Raw genomic sequence first — 23982 nt, 5'->3', positions numbered from 1 at the left:
ATTTGTTATTCAGTTGTGCACTCCCTTGTGTTTCTACTGTTTCTTTACATTTTATTTCCAAACAACTGTTGTTTTTTCTAAACAGATGTCAAGATCGCAGACATGCCTGATGGAATTTTAGGAATCATGGATAAAAATATCAAAATCTACAGTATTTCTGAGTCATAGCAGGTGATAATGCAGCCATACAATCTGCATGGAGTTTATTCACACTTTAACAACAATTGCGGATCAGTGTATTTCCAACAAAACACAGTTACAGTCGGTTGCACGACTGCCAAGTTGTCACATACATAGTTGTATTTTATAAAATTATGTGACAATCCCTGGATCAACACGATTGGTGTATTTTTACACAGGCTGCTGACTTTAAAGAGACATGGTGATGTGGTCAATAAGTCTGGTACAAAAATAGATGGTAAAGATGTATTTAGGTCTATAATTATTCTGGGATGAGATCTTAAAATAAACCTCTTGGGAATATCAAGTAGGAGAGTACTGATATGCAAAAGACTTCTACAGAGAAAGGAAGTGCTTTTTTTAGGACATGCCGATTAAAATAGGCTGTTTAATTATTAATTAAGTATTCAATATGCATAAAAGTCATTCATTTAATCTATTTAAACTACCTAAGACAATACAATAATCCTAAAATTGTAACATCCAAGCTATTACTGTTACTGTTCATTTCCTGACAGGAGCAACTGTGTCAGGAGCTCTCTGATTTCGTCTGTCCAAAGCACTGTAGTGGCATCTAGTGGAGCTGAGGGGTAAAAAGTACTTTAAATCAAACTGAAACAACACTATAGATATGATCTTCAGAAAAATACCCAGAAAAAAAAAAGTTTTCTGCGACTTTTGGGTGGAAAAAACAGAAGTGTTGCTGTCAAACAAAATGAGGGGGCTGCAAAATCAAGCAAATGTAGCAGTGCATGTACAGAAACCACAAGTGTCAGTGTTACAGTGGAGAGTATTGAGTGTTGATACGCTTGCAGAGGAGAAGGTGTTGTAAGAGTGACTCATAAACAGGATGTTCTATCTTGCCAAAGCAGAAACATGGTAAGGGCACTGGATGATACAAAGCTGAGGTAACAAAAAGCTATATGATGCTTAGAGCTAAATGTCAGCACAACATGCTCAGGAGGTTTCCACATTGCTCACCAAAGTCAAAGAATCTAATGTGAGCATGCTTACATTTGTTAATTAGGGCTGAAAGCAAAGTATGAATGAAACTAATGGGAATATGATTTATTCTGTCTGTGTCTTACTTTTTTCTGAATGTGTGTGTTTTTTTTTTTTATGGAACATCAATTGTGATCTGTAAGGCCCCAAACACAGCACCATGAAAAAGCTGGATGGATGACAACAATACAATATCCAATTTTACCCACATCACAGTTTTTTTCTAATTCTGAAATGTCACTAAATAAAGAATGATTGCAGCTCAACAGTATAGCAGAACCTGAATGAGTGATCCAGATTTCAAAGCAACATCTCAAAGTTGTGACATTTCACTCATAATCAGAAATATCAGCTTTTAACAGTCCCTTGTTCCTTCTTTTTATCCTGCTTCTCCTGTATTTTCCTCATCAAGTAAGCCATTCTCCTGTTTTCCTGCTCTCTGAAAAAGGACGCACAGATTTTTCTGCGGAGTCGTCTGGCGTAAACCTCAAGGAACACCAGAAAGTAGCTCATGAGCCAGAGACATCCCAGCAGAAGCGTGACCCCCATGTTCGGAGCTGTGGCTGTCACATCGCAGAGTGACGGCTCGGGGTCGAAGTTCCACTTGTAATCCCTGTTGAAGTTTGTCAGCTCCTGTTTCCTGCACCATTGTGGGATGATACAAGAAGCAGGTGGGAACCAGGAAACCTAAAAAAAAACAGCAAATACATGAAAAGGAAAAAAAGGAAAAAGCGAAGATATATTTGGAGCTGCAGTGGTGAAACTATTACCTTATAACTGACACTTATACTGGCAGCTGTAGGTGGGAAATCCAGTACCCATGGCAAAATCATCTGAACTATATGATACACAACATGATCCAAAACTACTATTAAAGTTATTGCAGTGAAATATAATGTTACTACAACCAGCGTTATGAAACAAGAGGTACATTCCTGACTTGTTATTTTGCAAGCATTGATCTTATTTTTGGTCTGCCTTTTATTCCCAGCATGGCTTATTTTTTGCGGGAGCACTTTAGGGAGAAAGCCATTATCAAAATGAATTAATGTCAGATAGGATATTAAGTAGCGTGCAGATTCAATAATTAGTAAGGCAACGAAAATAGCTGCAAGGATCCGGTTTGACCACAGTTTGCATTCTTTGAGCAGGTTCCTCGCATGTGAGATGTTGCCTGCGATCTCACCAATCACCACAGCAAACCTGCTTTTGACTTCAGACACATCAACATGCGTGAAATGATCTAAAGTCCTCAAATTGGTGACAATGCTCAAATCATCCCTCTTCACTTTGATGGCTTCCTCAACAAGGTCTTTCTTTGCTTTGTTGAGGGGTTCAGATGAGTTTAACAGAGTCCTTGTAAAACCCTCAGCAGTGCACTTTAAGATGCGCGCCACTGCTCCTACATTGGTTGTGATGTTGGGGATGACGTTCAACACTAAAATCATGATTGAAGCTGAGATGAGGAGCTTGCGACCCTGTTTGGTGCAGACAGTGGGCAGGATCATTGTCAGCACACAGCGCAGGGGGTGGCACAGGAAAGAGAGCAGGAACATGGCCAGACTGTAGAAGCAGGTAGTCTGAATGGATGCATCGTGGCTGTATTTCAGTGTCTTTGACAGCCAGTGGTGCAGCAGGCCACCAGTGATAATGGCAAATGTGAAACACACAGACAGCAGAGCCATGGCGTCTCTGCGTGAAGGAGTAGGTGTGGAGTAAACATCCCAGATGTAAAACACAAGAGATTTCAGGGCCTGTCTGCAGGAGCCTGCTCTGTTCCTAAAAGGGAGGAAATATATGTTAAGAACAGTTAATCATCGTGGAAAATATACTTATTTCCTCTTTTGCTAAAAGTTTAGGGGAAGAATAATACTCACCTTTAAAATGACTGGTGGTTTTGTTTGTTTTAAGTGGTTTTATTTGATGTGATTATCAATTATCATTATATAAGGCATCAGTATGGAATCTAATGAATGCGTTGGATGCGGTCAGCAGGAAAAACCTTGTTTTAAGTTCTATTGTGTAACAGTAAAGGCAACTGTAAACAGTAAAGCTCGAATTGGACCACTGTCCTTATTCCATTACACATGCACAGGATTATTATTTTAGCTTATTAACTGATGTGTGTCCGATGGTTTATGTTTCAAGACATTTTGACATTCTAACTTTCTCTGAGGGAAATCATTGCATATGTAAGTTTAACCAAATTCACAGAAGCTGTCTTTAAGCTACTTAGTGCTGATTTTGTCAGATGATGATGCAATTATAAAAAATGGATTTTATCAGAGAAGAGCGACAGTCTTGAAATACTTTAAGCCACTACGATTTGACACATAGTCCTAATGAGCTGATTTTTGGCAGTCTGAGAAAAGAAACAGAACAATATGTGAACGCGAGCAACTTTGTTGGGAATTTGGCTGTATTAATATACACTTACATCTCACTGTTGTAAAAACAGGCTGCAAAAAGATAAAAAACATGGAACCGTGGAGCAAGAATGAAGCACTTTAATATCAGTTTAGTTGAGTGTATGACCCTAGCGACATTGTCTGGTTGAGTTAGCCCAGCTTTGAGAAGCTTGATGTTGTATGATTTTAGTCAGACTAACATGTTTACACGTATTTGAAAAGTCTGGTTATGCATCACCCTAAAAAGTGGACCTCTAACCACCTTGAAATACAAGGCTCATCAAAAACAAGATAAGTAAATTTGAAAAATGTATCTGCCTGACTCTTGACAGAAATCTATTTCATAATGGATAAATACAGAAGTTTTCTGTACTTTGGTTTTTAAAGGGTTAGTTTAAATCTGCACCAACATGTTAAAACAGCAAAATCACAAAATACCCCAAACTGCTCAGGTAGAGCAGGAACTGGCATGTTCTGTCAGGTAAACTTGGATGAGATTTGATGATTGTTCGCTGCAGGGTTAGGGCACAAAACAGGAGAGAAGGTTGGAAATACGCAAATCGTGTCCACGTTCAGTGCTAATTGTTACAAGCTGCAGACATAGATGCAAGATGTATCTCTGAGAGGAAAACCCTTCTGTTACTGTTACAGGGTAGGAGGGAACATGTGGCAGCTTAGAGGGTGTAAGTTCATAAAATCCTCATGGCAAGACATGAGTTTATAGGCTCATCCAGGAGCTGCAGCTGTATAATGAGGCTTCCAGGTCTACTTCAGGCTACTTCTAGTTGAGATCTCCCAGAATCCTTCCAATTGATTTTGTCATGAGAGCTCTACACCCAAGTTGAAATTGTTTTAACATCAGCGCAGAGTACAAGAAAGGCATGCCCGACCTTTGTGCAGTGCAGACCCATTCTTGCATTCTGCAGTGCTTAGACATGAATGGGTTCAGAGGCAGAGCTTGGAGCACACCACATAGGATGTGGTGTGCTCCAAGTTCGATTGTTTTTTACGTGGGCCTTTTTGTTGTAGGCTAAAATTGATTTAACTGCTAACCCTCCTGAATTCCTCCAGCGTAAATTTTATGTTATTTTACAGCTTAATTTTTCATTCCCAGAGCCTCGCCTGAAACCACTTGAATCCCTCCAGGGAAGGGCCACCTCCCATTTTGAGTACATCTGCTGAAGGTAATTCACTGACAGTGCACAATTACCTCATACAACAACACTTTAAAGAAACCAAACTATCCCTTTAAAATGTAGAGCCAGCATTTTTAGCTGGAAGGTGGCCAGCCTAAGCTAATATATCCAGGCCAAACCTTCATTTTTAACACAAATGTATGAAAGTGACATTGAGCTAACTCTCAGCAACAAGTCAAATTAGCATTTTTTTTTTCTCTCTGTCCTTGTTTTTTAACCCAGGAGGGTAAGTGACATTAAAGCATAGATGCTATTACTATTATTAAGCCTGGAGCAGCAGCTTCTGTTCAAAGTTAGACATATAGGCTACTAAACTCCTGCTAAACTTCTATTCAACATCGGTGCATTGCTCATAAACAGATTTTATTTCACCAGTTTAATGAGGACTAAAAGGAATATACAAAAGGAAGTTGCAGATCTGGTGGTGGATGCAATGAAGATGACAACCAAATGCTATATTTGCAATAGCTACAGCACATAGTTTTCTATAGTTAAAGGAAAAAAAAAAGAGAGTTTACAAATGAATATGAGAATTTGAAGAATAATCGCTAAAGGATTAACCATAATGGATACATAATGGAAATATATGTAACATGGATAATATTGTACCAGTAAGAACAGTTCTTACCTGACAGGAAAAACAGCTTTCTCCATGACTGTCTTAATTTTCTCTCAGAAATTACGAAGAGGAAAAAAACACTGGATTTGGATGTGTTGGTGGAGTATGAAGATGAAAAGCAGAACTTTGCTGAACAGTCACTGTCATGTTGGTGTTTGTGGGTTGAGTGAGTTCCCACGTGGAATACAAATAGACAGCTGCTCTTCATGCAAACCATACATGTGACTATATCTTTTGGAGAGGAGCATTACGCATACAAGTGCAGAATGTGACACAGGTCACATTACTCAAAGTGCAGTTTCAGAATGACTCACGATTGGATGATTATGTAGAACACAGCAGTCAGATCTTTGACCAAACATACACGGTCAGCTTTTATTCACTTCCCATTTGCGCCTGTTTTGAGTATTTTCTCAGGACACTGCCTCCCCAACACCATATGAGACTGATAGCTGGTGTGTCATGCACGTGCCAGAGTTAACAATTTACAGCACTGAAGATCCATTATCTGCAGCTAACTGTATCATTTTTTTATTTTTTATTTTATTTTAAATATTAGCTCATCTTGAGCTTGATGGCAGCAGTATGTCTCAGAATTTGGGACAGGACCGTTCACCTCTTCTCTTAACAACAGTCTGTAAATGTCTAGGAACTGAGGAGACCAGTTGCTTTTGGGAGACAAATGGTGTCCTGTTCTTGCCTAATATAGGATTCTAGCTGTTCAAGAGTCCAGGGTCTTCTTTGGCATTATATGCCAAATTTTTTAATATGGTGAGAGGTCTTGAATGCAGGCAGGCCAGTCTAGGAGCCAGACTCTTCTACTACAAAGCCATGCTTTTGTAATAGATGCAGTGCGTGGTTTACTGAAATGTGCATGGCCTTTCCCTGAGATGGAAAGATGTAATCTGGTGGGAGCATATAGCCTCGTTTCCACTATGCAGTCCGGTATGGGTCGGTTCAGAATGGTACGGTACGGGTCGGGTCACTTTGGGGTCAGCTTGCGTTCCCACTGTACAAAGAGGACCCTCAGGGGTGGGTGGAGTGCGTGCCGAAGCGTAAATAGCAAATAACAGCAAATAACAAATAACATCCATTTCGAACTACCTCCAAGCTTCTTCCGCTTAATGTGAAGCGGTCCGGTTGAAACCACTCTCTGCCATTTTTGCGGCAATCAGCTGGAAAACTTTTTCGTTTCGCACAGCGCCATCGAGCTCCCACTGCACAGCCTCCTCACCAACAATGGAGAGCAGAGCCTGGAACCGGTCCTGTGTGCTAGGTACCCCAAGCAGAAGGGTTACAAAAATGGTAACGGGTTCCATGGGACCGGTACGCTTTCGTGGTAGTGGAAACATTGAAATAAGCGAACTGTTCTGAACCGACCCGTACTGGACTGCATAGTGGAACGAGGCATATGTTGCTCTATAGACCTTTTCTGCATTGATGGTGCCTCTCCAGATGTGCAAGGTGTTAGTTTTACAGGAACTGATGCACCTCCACACCATCGGAAATTTAGGCATTTGAATTGACTGATGATAACACTGATTTCCAAAAAAAATTTAAAATTTCAATTGGTCTGACCACAGAACGGATTTCCACTTTGCCTCAGTCCATTTCAAATGAGCTGTGGTCCAGAGAAGTTTAGTGTTTCTGGATTGTGTTAACATATGGCTTTTTCTTTGTGTGATAGAACATTAACCTACATTTGTGGATGGCACCATGGACTGTGTTCACAGACAGAGATTTCTGAAAGATTTCCTGAAGCCATGCAGTGATTTCTAGGACAGTTCAAGCAGACTGTTTTTAATGCTGTGCTGCCTGAGGGCCAAAAGATCATGGGTATCCAATATTGTCCCTTACGGAAAAACATGTTTCTAGATTCTCAGAATCTTTTAATGATACGATGTGCTATGGACGAAAGAATAATTAAAGTCTTCACAATTTTACAGAGAAGAATATTGTTTTACAATATGTTTATGCAGTATTTTGCATATTGCTAAACTTCTGCCAATCTTTAATTCTAAGGTGCTCATTTTTATTGCCATTCATGTAGCTGAACTGCTACCAGTTAACCTGATTAGCTGTAATGTCTTCCTCTAACTGTTTCTTTAAGTACCACTTACTTTCCAGCCTTGTGTTGACCTCGTCTCGACGTTTTTGAAAGATGTTGCTGCCATCAAATTCAAGATGAGCTAATATTTTTCATGAATTTCTAAATGGTCTCACCAGCAACAATCGCTATGGTTTCTGTGTTCTAATGTAAATAAAAAATTGGTTTATGAGATTTGCAAATTCTTGCGTTGTGTTTTCATTCACATTTTACAGTGTCCCAACTTTTTGGAACTGTTGTTGTGAATAAAAACTCTAGCTTATTTGATTTCATGGATCCATCAAACAGCAGCATTTTGAAGTTTATGGTGGGAGCTGATCGTAATCATCACTCACATGGCAGTACAAGCTGGATGTTCATGTGACTGGAAATTTCTAATAGGGAGCACACCAGATAACTCTGACTGTGTAGAACTTGCACTGGATGTAAAATATTGACAGCATAATTTTGTGGAAAACTGGTTTTGATGATGATTGCCAAAATGGCTTTGTGACCTCAAGAGTCAGATGACTCCCAGTCAAAACACTATCACGCCAACTCCATTTTTTCAACATTTTCTGACTTAATGGACTGAACTCTCCGTGTCAACTTCTAAAATTATATATTACTAATACCAGGGGCTATAATATTCTAACATGTATTGTAAGTAAGTTTGTTCATTGTGATGCATGAGTGACACATCATACTGATGAAATTACAAAAATGGGAAATGAGTTACATCAGTGTATATTCTATGTTATGACAAATATATGCAGTATGTCTGTATATAAATATATATATATATATGTAAAAGTAAATATAATTTACTTCACAGCATCATTTGGCTGCTGACTAGCTTATATTTTTGTACAAACGGTGAAATAAAAACGCAGTAACCCATACTCGGTCTTTCTTCCTCTTATCTTTCTTCTTTTCTCTGTGTTTCTTCCTTTTAGATCTGTCTTTCCACAATTCCTGACTGTCCCATTGTGCCTCTAAAAATAAAAATAGAAGCACTCCCGTGGGTCCTGGTCCCTCAAATGTCAGGAGTACATGAACATTATTATGCTCTCTTTGGAAATCATCAACAAAATGTTGTGATGTTTGCTTCTGGCTCAAACATATTAATGGGAACAAGTAACTCTTGCAAATAAATAATGATGGCAGACTGTAAGGGAGTGGATATTTTCTGTTTGAGGGTGTGACTAAAAGACACAAGACAGGAATTATGCAAATCTTTTACACAGTGATTTAAATCAGTAACATATTATTACTCTTTCTGGGCAGCAAAATCCTTACATGTCGAAACTGACTTTCAAAATTATTATATTGAACAACTATTAGATGCTCAGCTGTAATACAGCTAACAGTTTGGCTAATATTTTCCTTTAATGAGCCACAAAATCCTCATAGGCATGTTAAGTGCAACACTTTAAATCATTCATCTGTTTTCAAATGTGCGGCAATAGTCAAAGCACGACATGTGACAACCGTTTTCTCATTTCTGAGTTACATTCAGTCAATGAGATGACACTTTACTAAAACTCTTTGTCACTTCCCTGTTGGATTTAGACAGTAACGTCACTTGCTTAAGGTTAAAGTTCAAAACTACTTATTATTTCAACAGAGACAAATGAGAATTAATGTATAAACTTTCTAATCAAAGGCTATTTCTGTTGCACAGGTGGGTGTGATGAGTCCTGATCACTGGACTAAATACTATGGACCGTCTATCATGACCCTGAACACACTGGGTAACCTCCAAAGTGTTGCACAAGTTAGCCATTGTTGTCAGGCCTTGTGACTTCAGACAATTTACAACACCAAGCAAACACTGTAAGGATTTTACAACAGCATGCTTACTGTGTCTGCAAGGGCCAAATTGTGTCATGATGTGTGGAAACGTCTGCTCTTTCCACTCATTACATGCAATGTAATCAGCATAACACAATTCCAATTTATTTGTGACAGAAATTACACAAATTTAGATTTACTATATAAATTTACTATATAACAAAATGTACACATTCATTAGTCAGGATTCACAATATAAAGTAGAAAAGATTGAAAATATTGTTTGGGTTAATTAAAACATGTGCTATATAATTCACAAACATGTAACATCATCTCTTTGTGACTTTAACCAAAGCATATATTCAGAGAGTTATTCACAGATGTCTCTTTTGTTCTTCCAACATAGGCCCTGTAGTAACAATACAAACAGAACACTGCAGCCAAAGATCAAAAGCTGTTGCCGCAGATTTGAAATGTTTCTCTGGTCCAGCTTTTAGAAAGATGCTGAGTAAAAAAAAAAAAAACAGGGTTTTTTATCTTCCATCCATCCATCCATCCATCATCTTCCGCTGGTCCGGGGATCGGGTCGCGGGGGCAGCAGCTTGAGCAAAGAGACCCAGACGTCCCTGTCCCCGGCCACTTCCTCCAGCTCTTCTGGGGGGACCCCGAGGCGTTCCCAGGCCAGCCGAGAGACATAGTCTCTCCAACGTGTCCTGGGTCTTCCCCGGGGCCTCCTCCCAGTGGGACGGGCCCGGAACACCTCACCGGGGAGGCGTCCAGGAGGCATTCTCACTAGATGCCCGAGCCACCTCATCTGACTCCTCTCGATGTGGAGGAGCAGCGGTTCTACTCCGAGCCCCTCCCGGATGACCGAGCTTCTCACCCTATCTCTAAGGGAGAGCCCAGACACCCTGCGGAGGAAACTCATTTCGGCCGCTTGTATTCGCGATCTCGTTCTTTCGGTCACTACCCACAGCTCGTGACCATAGGTGAGGATAGGAACATAGATTGACCGGTAAATCGAGAGCTTCGCCTTCTGGCTCAGCTCCTTCTTCACCACGACGGGCCGGTGCAGAGCCCGCATCACTGCAGACGCCGCACCGATCCGTCTGTCAATCTCCTGCTCCATTCGTCCCTCACTCGTGAACAAGACCCCGAGATACTTGAACTCCTCCACTTGGGGAAGGATCTCATTCCCGACCCGGAGAGGGCATTCCACCCTTTTCCGGCCGAGGACCATGGTCTCGGATTTATCTTACAGCATCATATTAAACCATTTAATCTTAAATCTTAAACACTCGGAGTGGCCAAAACAGTTGAAATTAAGAAAGTACACCCTTATTTTATTTCTAAAGTTTTTTATGGTTCTTCTATGGTAATTATATATTGGGATATAAACAACACCAATTAAAAAAAAAAAAAAGATCTGGTCTGTTCTAGGTCTTGAAATTCCGTAAATAAACCTCTTATGAAAAATAATAAATGGCACATTACATTGTGTCATTTTTGGTTTAGCAACGAATAAACCAAAATAGAGAAGCACTGTGTGAAGAACTAAGTATACCCTTACTGCCTCCATAAGAAAAAATAGATTATAGCAATCAAATGTACTTTATTAACTTAAAGCAATACAATGTAACTTCTCAAAAAGCCCATTATGGAGCTCCCCCTACAGGCTTGGAGGTAATGTACGGTTACACTGTCGTAAATACAACACCCTTTCGCTTTCACATTTCACGTTTCACGTTTGTTGACGAACCGGCGAGGAGTCAGAAGGTGCAAGCTATGTCGACCGAGAAGGTAAGAGTAATCAAATGTACCTGGGAGCGTGAGAGGGGTCTATTTGTTTTTGCGGTGGGTGTGCCAGAAAGTAAGTCGAAGTACTCCCGGGCCGGTCCAGCAAAGTTACATAGCGCAGTTTTTCCAACTCAGACTCCCGAAGGGCATAGGAGACAGGCCAATCGTAATATTAAAACTCATTCTAGCCGCACAAATTTTTTCAAGCTGTTATTTTAAGGTAGAAATGTTACATAGTATTGCTTTAACATTACCAAGCGTGAGCAATTTTTTAAAAGCAGACATTTTGCTGGTCTGGAGCATTCAGGTGTGTTTTAACACAATGCCAAGGAGGAAAGACATCAGCAATGATCTCAGAGAAGCAACTGTTGCAGCCCATCAATCTGGGAAGGGTTATAATGTCATATCCAAACTATTAGGAATCCATCAACCTAGATTTATCCAACATTATTCACAAGTGGAAAACATTCAAGCACTTGCCAATCCTTCCAGGAGTGGATATCCCAGAAAGTTCCCCCCCAAGGTCAGACCATAAAATGCTCAGAGAAATTGCATCTCAGACTCCACAGGCCTCATTTAGCACATCAATTTCAAGTTTGTGACAGTCCACTTTAAAAAAGACTGAACAACTATAGATTGTTTTTAAGGGCTGGCAGTAGAAAGCTTCTTCTGTCTAACAAAAACATGATAGCATGGCTTAGGTTTGCAATGTTTCATGCAAACAATTCACAAATGGGATAAGACCAAAGTGGAGATGTTTGGCTATCATATCAAATTTGGTCTAAACCAAAGCATACCACAGCATATCAGCATAAAAACGTCATATCAACTGTCAAGCATGGTGGTGGAGGATGATGATGATTTGGGCTTGTTTGCAGACACAGGACATGAGCACCTTGCAATCATTGAGGCCACCATGAACTCCTCTGCATACCAAAGTATTCTAAAGTCAAATGTGAGACTACCTGTCAAAAAGCTAAAGCTTGGTTGAAATTGGTTCATGTAACAGGACAATGATCCCAAACACAGCAACGAATCTACAACATAATGTCTGAAATGATAGGATTCGAGATGTTACAATGATCAAGTCAAAGCCCAGACCTGATCCTGATTGAAAGACTGTGGGGGGGACCTTAAGTGAGCTGTGCATAATTGAATGACTTAATAACTGAAGCAACACTGTAATGAAGCGTGGACTCAAAGTCCTCTATAACAATGTTTTGCTGTTGCTGCTAAAGATAATTCTACAATCTACTGAATCATCAGGTACACTTTTTTTCACAAACTGCTTCTGCATTTTGATCTAATAATTATTACATAGATAATGAGAAAATGCATTTTGTATGCAAAATTTCATGTGTTTACTTCATTTTAAGATGACATTTGTGACACATTAGGATTGAACTTTCTTTTTCGCATGACTGTATGTTTATTTTCACCTAGGAGTGCAATCAGAGCGTAGCATTAAGCGACTGGACAGATGACAACTGAACGTTAGTCTTGTTGATCGGATGAGCCCATTCTGGGTAACTGTTCAAGTCGAACATGGTGACGCCCCAAGTGTTCATGGCTAGAGAGACTGAGAGGACACCCAAGATGTTCATGACAATGCCAGTTCTCACCTAAAGAAAAAGGAACAAAAAGCAGGTGGATAGCTTAAATTGTTATTAATGTGAATAATGTCAAGGGCCAATAAGAGCATCCTCTTACCATATCTTTGACCATGAGATGTCCTGATGCAAATGCAATTGAGTTGGGAGGTGTGGACACTGGTAGCATGAAAGCATAAGAACATCCCACTGTGGCAGGAATCATGAAGTACAGAGGGTTCACTGAGACGTGAATAGCCTGCAGAGACATTTACACTCTTTAAATGGAGAACAAAATAATTAAAATACAAGAAATGTAATTCTTAATATCCTGCTGAAAAAAAAAGAGTTCAATTCATCAGACCCTCTTGGTGTCACACGGGAAGAAGTGAAGGGTTGTGGAACAGATTTCCAGTTACAAAAGTTGATAGTTTTGTCATCTGCACTGCTAAAGTTTCCTGGCTTTCAGTGGTGGGATTTAATACTGAAAATTAGTGACAAGACAATACACCAGCAGAATAGAGGAGAAACTGGGTTTTACACAGTACTACTATACATAGATCTTGATACCACCTCCATTGTAAAGGTGTAAGATGACGTGGTGAGTTTTAAAGATTTATCTCCGCTAACCTTTAATGGTCAACCTCAAAGTTATTCACATGAGGGATAATTCACCGTGAACTATGTCATCTGAAATAATGAACAAAGATTTTTCTATTACTTACAGGTAACCCTTATCTATCCGCCCATTGTTTCTAAGGTCATAGATATAGGTAGCAAGAGACAAATTAATAGGAGGGGATGGCTGGAGAGATACAGTCTCGGTTTGTAGGGTTTGCTGTGTTCTGCTATTACAAGGCACATAGTTGAGCATATTTGATCATAGATTAAAGTACCACACAAAGTTTTGACACGACAGTGGTTGATAACTGACAACTTTTCTTGTGTTTATGTTGAACTGGCCCTTTAAGTCAAATTCATTTAACCCACATATCCTGTAAAAGGTTATTGAAGTTTTGTAAAGATAACAAAATGCAAAAATTCAAGGTAATGATTACCAATAACAGCAGTTAATGTCCAACAGGCTACAAACAAGAGAACATCTATTGCAAGAGTTTAACAAGCCCACTAAGCCTCTGAGCAACATAAAGGACAAGGTCAGCAACAAGACTTGCTCTCAGTTCACTTCATCAGTTTCTACTGCTTTATCTTTAACAGAACCCTCCAGTTTGTTTCTGTGACTTTCATCTTTATCAGTGTGATTATGCTGATATGAAAACTAGTCAAACTTAAAGTCTAACATAAGCCAGTTAATCACTGCAGGTACTTCCATCATATTTAGCACAAGTTAGTAAGAGTCACTTAAGATAAGTAAATAAATATGTATTAAAATGTATCCTGTTGCAGGATTTTTGCAGGGTTGTTGCTTAACTCCAATCACACAAGTAAGACCATTTCACCCAGGAAACACATGCAGTAGCTAAAAACATTAACAGCTTTACATATCTTTATAGAGAGGATGAGCCTTACCAGTTCAGCAATGACAGGTAAAAATATGATAATTGTGGCAGTGTTGCTGGCAAACTCAGTGAAACAGGCCAGAAAGGCAGTGATCAACATCACAGCTGCTGCAGGGGGGACTTCAGCCAAAGGCTGGAGGTGGCCCCCGATCCAGGAGGCGAGGCCAGACTCCTGCCGAATGCCAAAAGATCAAGGTCAAGGGTCACAGATCAACTCACAACATAATAAACCAGAATGGAAAACAGACCCAAACAAAGCACAAGAGCACTGAGCCAGCGGAGGAGAGGGGAGACACATTTGATTATATCTTAAGGAAAACAAGGAGACATTATTAATCACTGAATTGTGAAATTGTTTTGGTGTTTTTTGGAAATGCTTTTGCATCAGTTTCCTGCTGATGAAACTTAAATGAAAAACTACCACTTTAATATATTAAGCTTTATTTCTGGCAACCGGTAAAGAACAGTCAATGAAAAACTTGCAACCAAAACTCAAACATGCATAAGCTGACAACTTAGTTCTCTTCTGTCTAAACCAGCTCCAAAAAGATCAAGATAAGAATAATAATAATACATTTTATTTGAGGAAGACATTGAGTGGAGTACACTATGTTAAACAGGTGAGTCTTGAGTTTGGTCTTGAAAAGAGAGAGAGGGTTAATGTTTCTGATGTTCAGTGGCAGAGAGTTCCAGAGCCGAGGAGCAGAGCAACTGAATGGTGGTGAGGCGGGGTGAAGGGACAGTCGAGGTGAAGAAAGGAGGAGGATCTGAGGGGGCAGGATGGAGTGGCAATATGGACAAGACAATTAATGTTGCATAGATGTGAAATATGTAGACCAAGTGAGGTTATTGATGTGGGATTGGAATGACAGTGTACTGTCGAGGAGGACACCCAGACTCTTGACCTGAGGGGAGGGGGAAACAGAGGAGTTGTCAATTGTAATGGAAAAAATGTCAGTTTTGGATAGTGTAGATTTGGTTCAGCTCAGAAGAAATTCCGTTTCTTTACTGTTTAGTTTAAAAAAATTTGAGGAAAACCAGGATTTTAGTTTACTGAGACAGTGGGTGAGGGAGGAAGGTGGGAGGATGAAATTAGGTTTACTGGAGAGATACAGCTGCTGTCATCCACATAGCAATGAAAATGTATATTATATTTAAAGAAAATATTGCCATGGCAAAGGAGGTAAAAAATGAAAAAAAGGGACCCCAGGACAGATCCCTGGAGCTCACCAGTAGTAACAGGGGAGGGCTGAGAAGTGAAAGATTTGAGTTGGATTTGTGTTTCATTTTTTTTAAAGTATTTTGGAGAGGAAGGGTAAATTGGAAATGGCATCTAGGTTTCTTCCAAACTCGGCTGATAGTGGTGGTTTTGAAGGAGGTAGGAACAATTCCAGTGGTGAGTGAGAAGTGGATGATAGCAGAATAAAGGTAGAAGGACTTACAGATGAGATCTGAGATATCTGAGGCAGTGGGGAGCTGGAAAACAGAGAGTCGGTGTGATGGCAGAGGGGTGTCAGAGGAGGTGCTGAGGGTGAAGTTTGAACCCAGATCTTGTTGGATTTTGTGGATTTTCTCGTTGAAAAATGCTAATAAGGAGTTACAGAAGGCAGCTGAGTACAAGTAGGGGGGTAGAGGGGGCCTGAGAATAGTGTTGAGTAGGGAGAATAGTGACTTGGTGTTAGGAGTAGTAGATGGATTTGGTTTGAGCAATACAGTCCTTGTAATATAAAATGTGATTATTGGATATCACTTTATTATATGATGATAATGGGATGGAGACACTCAAGTTGTCAACCCTTAGCTTTTTGAAGCCTTAATTCAGGTGTAAACCAGGGTGCAGACTGAGAAGAGATCTGGTTTTCTTTTTTCTTTTTGGGCTCTTATGCCTTTAATGGACAGGACAGTTGAAGAGAGACAGGAAGCAGGGGGCAGAGAGAGGGGAAATGACATGCGGGAATCGAATCGGGGCCAGCTGCAGCGAGGACTATAGCCTCTGTACATGGGGCGCCTGCACAACCCACTACACCACCGACCGCCCCTACAGATCTGGTTTTCATAGGAATGAGAGAGTTTAGAATGCTATTGAGACTATTGTTGTAATGGAAAACAGGACCATCAGGGGTGGATAGATTGTCTAAAGTTTGAGAGACTAGAATTACCAGAGGAAAGGTTGTGAGGGTTAATTTTCTTAATATAATGAAATCATATAGAGCTTGGTTATGGAGAGGGAGAGTTTGACATTATAAAAGACAGGAGCAAATGAACGTCAATAGGCAGTTCTTCAGCGGCACAGTTGAAGGTGCTGAGATCGGAATAACAAACTAAACTTTTGCATGAGTGGGAAAGTTGGCTTGCTGCTTAAAACCAAAACTCTCAAGACAGGAAGCAAAGTCTTTGGTGAGAGGGTGGTATTGTCAATATGTAAACTGAAGTCCTTCAGTTGATGGACAAACATTAGGAAAGTCCAGACAAGCACGGACTATACATAAATCCTGCCAGTTTAGATCACAATTGAAGACACAGGGAACTCAAGCTGCTCGCTAAACAAACTGTTGATGTGCGATATTACTAATTTCATTTCGGTCCGTTAACCAAGTAAAACTAAAGGTGATTTTGTCAATACTGATATCAATACCAATATTTTTACAATAGCATTAATGTGTTAAAAGACGGGAATTTAAAAAACTGTGTTTCAAACTCAATTTTCAAACTCATGTTTCAAATGTAAAAAGATCCACATGACATGCCCACATGCTCAACCATTCTCATCCCATTAAACTCACTGCAGGAGATGTAAGTTTGTCCCTGCGACTGGCGGGGAATAGGTGCTGTAAATGGTGAAATAACTATGTACTGTGTAGAAAAAGTAGCTGTTAAAACGAAATATGTGCAGATTTGTGAAAGTATCGATACTTTTAATAAAGTATGCCTGCTTTATGTATGTTGAAAGTCTGTGGTGGGGATTGTGAGAAGCCACAGTTCATGCTCAGAAGAGCTTAGAAGATACAGCAGGGGTTTCTATAGAGGTTAGCATGGATGCTGCTCCTGCATTAGTTATACCAACTGTGGAGAGAATTCCCTGGAAGAAAGACAAGCAAAGTACAACGCTGAGTGCTTCTTTCAGTGAAGCAGATGTTTCACTCTACTGATTCCGGAGTTTTACAAACCAGCTGGCTCCATTGACCTATTTGATCGAAGTTTACTTGTGATGGATGGTGATAAATGATTAATGCATTTCTCTGCAAAGTTTTTCCTTGGAATGAGCCATGCTCCTGTGATACAGGAGCATGTATCACAAACAAATAGGTGCGTCGAGTTATGAGAGAACATGAAGACTCAACAAGTAGGACTTGATTGGATTTAGCAATGTATGACAATTATTGAAGTGCAAATGTCACTTGGGCCAACATCTTTACCTCACAAGCTTTTGCCATAGCGAAGCCGCCTCCGAGCAGCAGAATGATATTCCAGGGAACAGAGTCCTGGGCTTTTTTCCACGAAAGGAGAGGAACATATGGGGTGTTTAAAGCTGAGGAAAAATGTAAGATGATAGAATTAGAACATTTTCAAAACTGAACACTGATGCATTATAAAATGCATTTGGCAGTACAAAAATAAAATGATATCAAAGCCAAGAAGAAAATCTGCAGTTTAAACTGATACTTTTTTCTGGTTCAATGAGGATTTTTTTATTTGATTCTTTTGAAATATTCAACCCACACTGAGAGGGGGACAGATGAACCCCATGATTTGCTTTTTTTTTTCTGGTGTCCAGTGGTTTATTTGACCAGCTGAACATAACATACACGATTGCATGCACACGTGCCTGTGGCCTTCAACAGACCCAAAACATGTGCTCTATGCACGTTTGTGTGCATTCTCACACACACAGTTCTACTACCCTCACTTCAGAGGACATAACTTTGATTTACATTCATTGCGTGGACACTTACCCTGACCAAAACCCCAAATAATACTTGCCAAATCTCTGACTTTTCATTAGAATATTTTATGATTTAGGTTACTTGTTTTTTTCTCCTTGAAAAACAGTCGAGTCCCTACAGTGTGACCATGTAAACAGATCTATGGTCCCCCAATGTAAGCAATGCAAAATGCAAAATGTGTGACTACATAGCTTTGAGAGATTATTCTAATCACCGAAACAGAGAAAGTACAGTTTCACTTCCAGACGGGAAATTTACTAAGACTGTAATCTATGTTATTAACATTCCTCAGCCTATTTTCTGTATTTCGCAATGGTTGCTCCAGAGAAATGCATAAATATTTCACAAGCATCTGGTCACAGGTATTAACTTTTGACTCATCCTGATGGAAACCCACAAGATTGTTGTATCTCATGCTTGTTCATTTACTTGCACTTATTTACTGGTCACTGACCTTTTGGGTCAAACCACCATCTCAGAGAAGGTTTCTGTGAGGGGAAGAAGAACAAGATGGACACAATGATCACACCAGTGACAGCATCTGAGACGTATCTGCAGGACAGGGAAGAAGGGGAGAAAATTACCAGAGAAAGACAACCAACGGGCACCAACCAAGTGCATATATGGTGCACAGCCAAAGGTTTAATAACACTGCAAGTGTGTCTTTCTTACCCTTTTTTAAAAAACACAGACCAGCCAGTGACAAATTTGGGATCTCTTGTGAACAGGAGAACAGCAAACAGAATAAAAAAAAAAGAGATGGCTCCTTCTGCAAAACTGAAATTGAGCATGCAGTGTAAAATTGAATGAAATGCTCCGTCACAGACATGTACTTTTTCCAAATCATTTGCACGAGATAAGAAGACATACACGAATCCTCACTTTATGGGCCCCAGTTTTCTGTAATCTTCATTTATTAGAGCCTTGGCTCGGGCCTCTGCCTGGGCTCTGTGGTCATGTTTTGTGAAGCACAGCCTGAATAAAAAAAATATCAAAATAAAACATAAAAATGTACTTCTTTTCTTTACTTTTATTTAAATTAGTTTAAGATTACAGTCCACATCACATTACCTTGTATTCAACCCCCCATAGAGAAAAGAGATCCATAGCCATCCCAAGAACAGGAACAGAAGCATGAGTGGGAGAGCGAATGCAAACCATGAGCCAAAGTTTATAAGATCACAGTCCGGGAAATAGCTGCAAATGACAACAAGTCATGACAAATTAACAAGTCACAACTGTCAAACAGAGTTGTCTTCACGAGGCAAAAAATTATTTTGGGGTTGAACACAGCACAAAATTAGAAGTTACCTTTTCAGCTGACCAATCAGGATGAGGTTCGGTGCAGTGCCCGTCAGTGTGGCGGTCCCTCCGATACTAGCTGCATAAGGAATACAGATCAAGAATCCCTTCCACACTTTCAGTTGATACTGCGACTCTGATCGGATCTCCTCAGCTGTCCTCAGGTCAGTCAGCTCCATTGCATCTGAACTTCTGAAGTTTTAAAAGACACGTCATTTTTTACATGACCTGTGAGTTATTACATGCACTCCACGCTTGTCTCATATATATGAGGCTACAGTTTGCAGCCAGGTGGCATCGCTTCACATAAAAACTGGAAAAGATCCCAGCTACATTTCAGTCTGTAGAATATTCCAGGAATGTTTTTTGGTTGTGTGAATGTTTCTCAAAAGTTTGTTTTGTTGTATAGTTCACCAATAATTTTCTGATGTAAATGTCATGCTCTTGGCATTTTTTTTGGTTCCCCAGCTTTCTCCTAATGTATGTAATGTAGGAACCCTGAGCCAACCTTTGCTAAAAATTCCTATTTGGAATGTTCCCTAACACTTACATTCCAAGGAATCTTTGGAAATCTTTAGGATATTAGAGTTAGGTTTGCTAAACACCAGGAGATTCTGTGCAATTAGAGTGTTTTAAATATAATTGTTCCAGTCCAACACTTGTGTGAACCTGTGAACCTCTGTGTAACGGTTAAAAGCAGGGAACATTCTGCTACTGCATAATGTTTTGCAACTTTTCTTTAAACATACGTGTTTATTTGAAATATAACCTGAGAACCCCAGGCTTGGGTAATTGAACATACTGTAGCATGGCTTGTAACAAACTTATGCACCTATTCACTTCACTCATTGAAACTTATTAATTTAGTTTTATTCTTTAATTTCTTCTATAAAAACAGAAGAGTAAGGATGACAAGTGTTGCTTCTTACCTTTCCAACAAGCTAACTGTTTCCTTGTTCCCTATCTTTATGCTAAGCTAAGCTAACTCTCTCTTGGCTGTAGCAGACCAGGACAAGAGTGCTAGAATTCCTTCAAAAGCTCTACCAAATGAACTATCTGTTCTCCTTACCCATCCATTGACAGTATTTGTTTTTCAGAAGGCTTTGACGGCAGCGAATGCAGCTTAACAGATGACTGGCCTGAAAGAATTGAGGCAGAATTAAACATTAGTGAAATTAGAAACCTAAGTTATTTTACAGGGTTGTACACTGAAAGTACTTAATATATGATATATGGTGAAGGAACATCAATCAATTACTACTTGGAGATTGACTAACTCTGTATCTGGGGACTCAATGTATTGGAGAAACTGCACAAAGTTCACATATTAGATTACATATTAAAGAAGAGGTTAAAACAACATGACAACCATCTTCTTTGTCTGGGTACACATCTTGTGAAAAGTGAAACACCAACATTAACGTTGTCCAATCTATATTTAGAGATCTTTGTGGACCAAACTCAACACAAAATACTCGTGTCTGACCCTGATTAATTTAAACCTTTTAGTTGATGTAAGAAATGTTGCGATTCATTCATGTTGGGATATGTCCAATATCCACATCCACCTTCCCATTTTCACCAACTCCTCTGGGAAATGTTTAGCTCTTTCTAGATAAATGCTCTACAACATTTACAAGCTAGTAACTGATTCTGTCTGTCTGTCTGTCTGTTGTTTGGTGCCGTGACTTAATCACAACTTCTTTTTTTTGCGGGCCAGAGAAGCTATGAAAGTTGTAAATGTGAACTAAAAGTCACAGATTGGAACCCCCCCCCCCCCCCCCCCAACAATGGGTCAAAAGTTACAAAACTTTACAGTGGCGCCAAATGATGATGGTCATTCTTAAGGGTGTTAATCACACAGAGTGCTTAAAGAGGCTGTTTTACTATGTTAAGATGTACCATTCATTTTCCATCAATGAAATATTGTTTAGAACAGTTATGACACTGTGTTTCATTTGTTATTAATAAGACTTTGAGTACAACCTACTGTTTATTACAGAACTGTCTTGATCCTCAGGGGATTTGCACTTTCGCTTCAAGGTCTCCAGGTCGCCAAACAGGCTCTCTAGAATAGCATTCGCAATAGGTAGCATCATGGCTGTTGTGGCAGTGTTGCTGAGCCACATGGACAGGAAAGATGAGGTCATCATCATTCCCAAGATGAGCCTGTGAAAACAGTTCAATTAACTGTCTAAAATCAATAAGCACTAATCACCACCCTGCCCGCAGCACTGATCTATAAGCCTGTGAAGACTAATTAATGCTGACTGAAGATTTCAGTTTATTTGAAGAAGTTGTAGACCTGATTTTTGTCCAACTTTCAGCTATACATTTCACCAAAAACTCTTTTTGTGGAAAAACCCTGTTAATATAGGAGTAAACACTGCATTTGTTGGTGTGATTTACTTCTTTTTAGGACAACAGCAGAGCTCCTAACAGGCAATACTGTACCTTGTTGACAGAATAGAGTCATTGCCTGCTTAGCTTTTTTGACATTTTTATTGACATTAAGATAAACAGAGAATCTCAAACTGCCTTCCAGTAAAGAAATGTTCTTACCAGGCTGGTTTTACTCCAACAATAGTAAGGACCTTCAGCGCTATTCTGCGATGCAGGCCCCACTCCTCTATGGAAGATGCCATCACAAGACCACTGAGGAAGAGGAAGTTGGTTTCGATGAAGTACTGAGGGCACACTTTTTTGGCAGGAAGAATTCCCAGTGTTGGGAAGAGGCAGACTGGAAGCATTGCTGTGACTGCCAGAGGCAGAGCCTCTGTGCACCAGTATGTAGCCATCAGCAACACCACGTAGAGGCATCTTCCTTCCTAGAAGGGGAGAAACATATGATTGCTGATGTAAAGTTGACCTCAAAACCCAGAAAAATGATTGTATTGCAATTATTGTAAATAAAGTATTGGGAGCTGAATGACCCACAGGATTTTGGGGCACAGCTGATGTTATACTTCATCTTTGTGCTGGTTCTCAGTGATACAACTATATGTATACCTATGTATATGTATATGTATATGTATATGTATATGTATATGTATATATATATATATATATATGTATATATATATATATATATATATATATATGTATATATATATATATATATATATATATATATATATATATATATATATACCAGGGTGTATATATGACCAGGGTGGTCAGTCACCAGGTAGTTCCTGGATTATGATATAAATGTGTGTGTGTGTGTGTGTGTGTGTGTGTGTGTGTGTGTGTGTGTGTATCTTAAAGAATACATTCATATGCCCATCTGTCTGCAGAAAATTTGACTGAGTTAGTGTTTATAACAAATAAGTAACAGAATACCAGCTACACACATACTCTAAAAACTTCCATACTATAACCCTAATCAAATTCTCTAACTTTCAGCTTTAGATTGGTATTTTTTTAGTCTTTTAAGAATATCCCCAATTAATATCATGCTTGTTTATACTTAAACAGAAGCCTTATCTTAGAGATATTCATTTTCATGTGATGAAGTGACATGGGACAATAAGTGAATCCACTCATCTGAGAAACGGGAAGAAAAGAATGATTTGCATTTGAATAAGCTCCACATTACTAAAATCAAGCAAGTCAATCTAATCTTAATCTCAGAAATATTTTGAAAGCAATTATTTGCATTACTGTCATATATAAATTACAGAGCAGACAGTTGCGTTTTGCCTCACTGTGACAAATGAACATGGTTCCTGGAAGATAATGGAATCATAAAGTTAGACACATAGCATCAAGTCACTCACCTTTTCTGGTAGAGCAAAAAGTAAAGGCAGAAACACGAGTGGAGTGAGCAGGAGGATCAGCTGCTTGTGGACGCACCACAGCTTCTTGGACACAACAGATATTTTCATCCCCTGAGTAAAGTTTCGCTCTGTGTAGGGAACAAGAACTCCAGACTGGCTGAGAGGAGCTTGTGAGGCAGCACTTTGAAGCCTGTGGCAGTGCGCGGAGAAGATTAACCGCACTCTTAACTACAAGTTAACTCCTCCTGTAGTGGTGTTAAACAGGGTCGTCAACTTTCTGTCAGGTTTCCAACTGGCAGGCCTCTCCCACCTAGCTGAGAGGAGTGAGGCATTTTTAGAGGTGTTTAAAGGCTAATGAGAAATAGTTCACACGGATGATATTTCCACTTGCTTTTAACAAAAAAAAAAAAAAAAAGGAAATGCTACTGTGTAGTCTTTATCGTGGTACCAAATTACTAAAATGTCAAATTTTAAATCCCCTCTTGACACATGATTTTAAAGGGGTAATATACTGAAACCACTGGATGTCTTTAGCAGCAGTGGCTGGAAAAAAGCCGACCAACATGGACTCTAAGGCTGTGCTCATATTGTCGACTTGTTCACTCTCTCACTCACTCCATAATGAGGACCCTCTAGGGGACATGGTCAGAGAGCTGCTGATACATTTCGAATACTACTGCAGGGCAGTGGTGCTTCATAATCATGTGTCAGATATTCACACTTGCGTGTAGTATTAACAAAGGTGGCAGGATTGGTGCTGCATCTG

The 23982-nt window shown here is 39.6% G+C and overlaps 2 protein-coding genes across 2 annotated transcripts; both read right to left on the bottom strand.

Annotated features, from left to right (window-relative positions):
• Nucleotides 1–204: 204 nt before the first annotated feature.
• On the bottom strand, nucleotides 205–5520 carry ocstamp (osteoclast stimulatory transmembrane protein). The gene is made up of 3 exons (XM_075475771.1): nucleotides 5415–5520; nucleotides 1953–2961; nucleotides 205–1869 (listed from the first exon to the last, which is right to left on the bottom strand). Exons 1-3 carry the CDS (start codon nucleotides 5438–5440, stop codon nucleotides 1531–1533), a joined length of 1374 nt encoding a protein of 457 aa, XP_075331886.1. The 5' UTR covers nucleotides 5441–5520; the 3' UTR covers nucleotides 205–1530.
• A 4842-nt stretch (nucleotides 5521–10362) lies between these two features.
• On the bottom strand, nucleotides 10363–23444 carry slc13a3 (solute carrier family 13 member 3). Its single transcript, XM_075475177.1, has 13 exons — nucleotides 23217–23444; nucleotides 22000–22265; nucleotides 21428–21606; nucleotides 20507–20576; nucleotides 19447–19629; nucleotides 19207–19332; nucleotides 19018–19110; nucleotides 18808–18912; nucleotides 18590–18687; nucleotides 17608–17720; nucleotides 14202–14363; nucleotides 12793–12930; nucleotides 10363–12704 (listed from the first exon to the last, which is right to left on the bottom strand). Exons 1-13 carry the CDS (start codon nucleotides 23322–23324, stop codon nucleotides 12534–12536), a joined length of 1812 nt encoding a protein of 603 aa, XP_075331292.1. The 5' UTR covers nucleotides 23325–23444; the 3' UTR covers nucleotides 10363–12533.
• Between the last annotated feature and the right edge of the window lie 538 nt (nucleotides 23445–23982).

Source organism: Odontesthes bonariensis, chromosome 10 (genome assembly GCF_027942865.1).
Source record: "Odontesthes bonariensis isolate fOdoBon6 chromosome 10, fOdoBon6.hap1, whole genome shotgun sequence".
Classification (NCBI taxonomy): Eukaryota; Metazoa; Chordata; class Actinopteri; order Atheriniformes; family Atherinopsidae; genus Odontesthes; species Odontesthes bonariensis.
The sequence above is the reverse complement of the archived record's forward strand: the minus strand, read 5'-3'. Positions and strand labels throughout refer to the sequence as shown.